Source organism: Triticum dicoccoides, chromosome 6B (genome assembly GCF_002162155.2).
Source record: "Triticum dicoccoides isolate Atlit2015 ecotype Zavitan chromosome 6B, WEW_v2.0, whole genome shotgun sequence".
Taxonomy (NCBI): Eukaryota; Viridiplantae; Streptophyta; class Magnoliopsida; order Poales; family Poaceae; genus Triticum; species Triticum dicoccoides.
The window spans coordinates 696336116-696341140 of record NC_041391.1 but is presented as its reverse complement, the minus strand read 5'-3'; the positions used below and the strand labels follow the sequence as shown (position 1 = coordinate 696341140).

Genomic DNA, 5025 nt, shown 5'->3' with positions numbered 1-5025 from the left:
CATGAGTGTCGTACAAACTTTTTCTCAGGGGAGGGGTGTCGTACAATCTTGAGCAATTAAATGGCGTGCTACTAAAGATAAATAATCAATTATCCAACCATTCATTTCCTAGGGGCATTACTAGAAATAACACTTCTCTCAAGGGGCCGGCACAAAAGATTCCCACGAATGGAAATGCTCGCTTCCAGATCCTACATCATGCCTTTCACCCGCTCCATGTCCCCTCACCGATGTGTGGGCCCCACCATAGAAGCCCTCGTAAGGGTGAAGTTTTCATGTGCCTCCACGTATATAGGGGACTGTCCTCAACCCCATCTGCCAACCTACACACCCGCTTCCCCCACTTCATTAAAAACTCTACCAATTTCAGCGAGGCTCCATTCCCCCATTGACTACGATGAGGTACTAGCGGCCATATGCGGCAGTGTGATCCTCGCGAACCTCAAGACGCTCTTGGTGACATGGAGGGTGACGGAGGCAATGTGGTGGCTTGAGAAGAAGAAGCCCTGACAGACGACACATCCTTGGGCTCAACAAGTTTGGGAGCAGGCTCAGGATGGAGAACCACTACGAGGGGTTAGAGGTTGAATCAGGGGACTCCGACTTGGAGCTCGGGCGTGATGGGGTGGCTGATAAGGATAACAACCACAAGGTTGTGGAGATTAAGCCGTTAGCTGCCGTCAGGATGTCCCTCTCCAAAGGCATCGGTCCCATATCGTGATAACTGCTTTTAATCCGTGTATTAGGGTTAGTTTTCATCCTGTTTGCTGTAGAACATATTGTACTACAACAATTTCTTCTTCTTAGGTAGGACACAAAGGTTTGAAACTGCATATAAGCCTGGCGACAATAGACATTTTCTATTGTCATGTGGTTTACACTATGTTTCCTGGTTTTGTGTGGTTTAAGCATGTATGTTTTTTTAATTTCACGCAATTTACACTCCTTTTCTCTCTGTAAATTGAGTGCTGACAAAAATTCATGTATTGATCCCATGGTAACAATGCAATTTTTGCATCAACCAGCCGAGAAAGACTTGCGGCCCCATTGTTAGGTAGGACAAAGGTTTATAAGCCATGTGTATTGTTAAATCTTGGATATTCATAAAATTTTGTATTTATGATTTGCAAAATGTTAGATCTCCATACACATGGTTAGTTCAAGGATGCGATGAGAAATTTGCAATGCTAACTTACAATTTATATAACTACCATATGATAATGTTGTCAATTGCACATGAAGTACATGCAAGTAACTCAATGGAGTAACTTTTTGTTTCTTTGAGAACAATGGAGTGAGTAGCTATAGGTGATGTACAAAAATTCTAAAGTTATACACAATCAATTATGAGAAGATATTGGTTCAACTTTTGGTTGGATGAACTCATCCAATAAACCCAGACGGAGGGAGTATGACAGTAGTAATATATCCATACTATAGGTGTGTACTACAATCTTGAGCTAATAAATGAAATAACTAGCTATGAATTATCTGGAAGTATCTTAAAATTACATACAATCATTTATGAGAAGATATTGGTTAAACATTTGGTTGGATGAACCCGTCCAATAAACTCTGACAGGCGGAGTATGACCGTAGTAGTACACTCATGCTAGAGGTGTTTAGTATAATCTTGAGCTAATTAATAAATAGAGTAAGTAGCTATGAGTGATTTGCAAATACCTTCGCATTACACACAATCATTTATGAGAAGATTTTTTAGCATTACACACCATCATTTATGAGAAGATTTTTGATTAAACATAGGTTGGATGAATCCGTTCAACCTACACAGACGGATAGTGCACGACAGTAGTAGTACAGTCATACTATAAGTGCGTAGTTCAGTCTTGAGCTAATAAATGAAGTAACTAATTATGAGTTATTTGTAAGGATCTTAAAATTACACACAAACATTTATGAGAATATATCAGTTAAACATCCACGAGGAAGGGGCGATGACTATGAGAAGATATTGGTTAAATGTCACAAGTGTGTAGTACTATCCTCATGACCCTCAAGCCGCCGACGGTGATGCGGAGGGTGGTGGAGGCGGTGTTCTGGACTGATAAGAAGAAGCCCTAGTGGTGTGGTGGCGGAAGTCGAGGCTTCATGGGGCTAGGCGGGCTTGGGGTCGAGCTCGGCTTCGACAACGACGCCGTGGGCTTCAAGGCCAATTTCAAGGAATTAGGTTAAGGGCTAGGCCTTTTTGTTTCTCACCATGTTTGCCTAATTAGGCTGGTAGACTAGTTTCGGCACTATTCCTTCAGAGAATCAATTTTGGTTGCTAGGTTGTCGATCTTATGATTAATATGTTTTTCATGATATTTGATGGTAATTCTTATGTTTACTATTTATAGTCAAAAGGGATTGAAAATCTATAGAGAAGGGGTTTAATTTCTCCATTTTGTATGGAGGTCTTGGCCTTTTGGGTTGTTGCCTTGTTTTAGATGGTTGTAGATTTGCATGGGGATTTTTCTATACTTGGTTCAGTTCTCAGTCTGAAGGATTATTCTGGTAATTGTTGAGTCCTACTAGAAAACAACCCTTGATTTTGCATCGTCGATAATGAGATTTTTTTTTAGGTGGTCGATAATGAGATTTGTAGATTAATAATTATAGAATGATGGCAAAGGTATATATCATGTGTTTGTTTATCAGAAACAGGATTTCTATAAGTTGTGATTTACTTTTTTTGCGGGTGACTAATGCTTTTACCCAAACCTGAAGAGGATTGCACCCATGATGGTTCAATGTTCATAATAATTGTGACATCATACATATGAATTCATGTCCATGATGACATTAATTACTTTTTGTGAGACAAGCTTGTCTTTCTTCCTCTCTCTTAGCAATGACATCGATCTTCCATTGTAGATGACTTAAGCACCATGACTACTACTGATTTTGATGGTCCTGCACAAAGGTCAGCAAAACGGAAGAGCAAGAACCAATTCATGGGTATCCGGCAGCGCTCCCGGGCTAGGTGGGGTGCGGAAATTAGAGATCCTATCAAGGGTGTCCGTCTCTGGCTTGGTACTTTCAACAGTGCTGAAGAAGCTGCAAGAGCTTATGATGTTGAAGCACGCAGGATCCATGGCAAGAAGGCCAAGATAAACTTTCCAGAGGAACCAAAACTTCCTCAGAAGAGTCGTGCTCCCCCTGCTTATCCCAAAGTACCCAAGCCAAGTGCAGCACAAGAACATAGTTTCATACCAGCATTCAACAACCTTGTCAACCAAAATGCTTTTGTCTACCCATCTGCTCACTTTGCATCAAAGCAGCCGCTTGTTCAGCCTGAGAATGTGCCATTTGTTCCTCCAATGAGCACTATTGCCCCTGTTGAAGCTCCTGTTATGAATATGTACTCTGACCGGGGAAGTAACTCCTTTGGCTTCTCTAAGCTGGGTTGGAAGTATCACACCAAGACTCCTGATATATCATCCATTGCTCCCATTTCTACCATTGCCGAAGGAGCCGAACATGTGCTTGTCAAGAATAACACCTACAACTCATTGGTGCCTCCTGTTATGGAGAATAATGTTGTCAATTTTGAACCTTGGATGAGATATCTTATGGATGACAGCGTGGATGAGATGATTGATAGCCTACTAAATTTTGTTGTGCCTCGGGATGTCGTTAGCAACAGGACCTTTGGAGCTTCGATGCCATGCCCATCCGTGGCCAATTTTTCTGAGGGAAGCAAACCTTGTATATCGGGACAAAGGGTAAGCCTTCAATTTTGGATGTTCAGTCCGAGATGATAATCTTTTCATTGATCTGAACTTTTTGTTCTGTGTTTCAGGAATAAGGCTATGAAGATTGGAAAGCACCCTATTGTCCCCTCCGGCTAGCATATGCTTATGTCCAAGCTTAGATGCAAAAATGTTGCATCACAATTCTCTATTGTAATCGACCCGTTACCTAGTTGACTATCGCTATGTGGCAACCATTTATGAGTCCGATGAACCATTGTCTTGTCTTTTGCCAACTTTTATGTCATCGCTACCATTTCTGAATGTGAAGAACATCAATCTATGTCCAATTTGCTTTAATCTGTGCACTTCTTTGCATTACCTTTCCTTCTGGATGTTTATTTATTTTTGGAGATAAAAGTAGCTTATAAGCTACCATGTTTATGTAAGCCGAGTAGCTTATATTGATTTTCAATACTCGGCTTATATTGAATTTGGTGTCAAGTTTGCTTTAATATGTGCACTTGATTGCCTTTTTCCTAGTTCTGGAGTACCAGATTTACTAATCTTTGATACTAGATGTGTATGTGTGATCATACGTGGAGTCATTCCTTCTACATGTAGTTCTTCTCACCGATGTAGTTAACTTACACAAACATTTAGTGCACCTAATTCAAGATTTGATGGATCTGTTCCATTTCAGTGCAGTCTTGATTTATTGCTATAACCTTCACAAACTTTCAATGCATTTTAATTCCCTCAACACCTCTCAATGTGAGAAGACAGGTGAACCACATATACGTTTCACTTGATTTATTGCCATAAACCAAATTGGAGGTCTCATGTCACTATCATGTTAGGTCCTTGATTTGATTTAACGTCAGCATAAGTAGTGCATGTCGCCTTCTTATGATGAGCATGTTATTATTACTCGACAATCACATGGCGCTCATCATAGATAGTTTCCACGGAGGCTATTTTATTACTCACATGGAGGTTGATTTTCATTATCCGCGGACTATCAAGAAGCAGGTCCCTTTGGTGATCAGGTCTCTGTAAAGAATTGGTTGTCACTTACAAGGTTCTCTGACACATATAATTCTACATAAAAGGAGAAGGTGAATGACTCATGGTCGAGATTAAATCAAAGTGAGGTATGAAGACAACTTCCATGCGAGTGCTTTTACAGCTACCAACCGTGCAAACAAGCTCCAAACTAGTCTGAGTAGGCCAATAATTACTCAAATCTTCTTGTTGTTTTGACAATTCATGGTTAGAGCTAGCTGCAAGCTGTTATGTAGAGCCAATTGTTTTCTTCCTGATGACTCCT

General features: G+C 40.5%; 1 protein-coding gene across 1 annotated transcript; it reads left to right on the top strand.

Annotated features, from left to right (window-relative positions):
* The first annotated feature begins 556 nt into the window (after positions 1 to 556).
* LOC119326585 (ethylene-responsive transcription factor 1-like) lies at positions 557 to 4000 on the top strand. Its single transcript, XM_037600208.1, has 3 exons — positions 557 to 701; positions 2878 to 3728; positions 3806 to 4000. The coding sequence occupies exons 1-3, from the start codon at positions 557 to 559 to the stop codon at positions 3809 to 3811; spliced, it is 1002 nt and encodes a 333-aa protein (XP_037456105.1). The 3' UTR covers positions 3812 to 4000.
* Positions 4001 to 5025: the final 1025 nt, after the last annotated feature.

What these genes read in the sequence shown, in the direction of transcription:
- LOC119326585 (XM_037600208.1), top strand. Translation starts at nt 557, where the DNA reads ATGGAGAACCACTACGAGGGGTTAGAGGTTGAATCAGGGGACTCCGAC. An exon ending in CAGGATGTCCCTCTCCAAAG is followed by an intron (nt 702 to 2,877) that starts GCATCGGTCCCA and finishes CTTCCATTGTAG; the next exon opens with ATGACTTAAGCACCATGACT.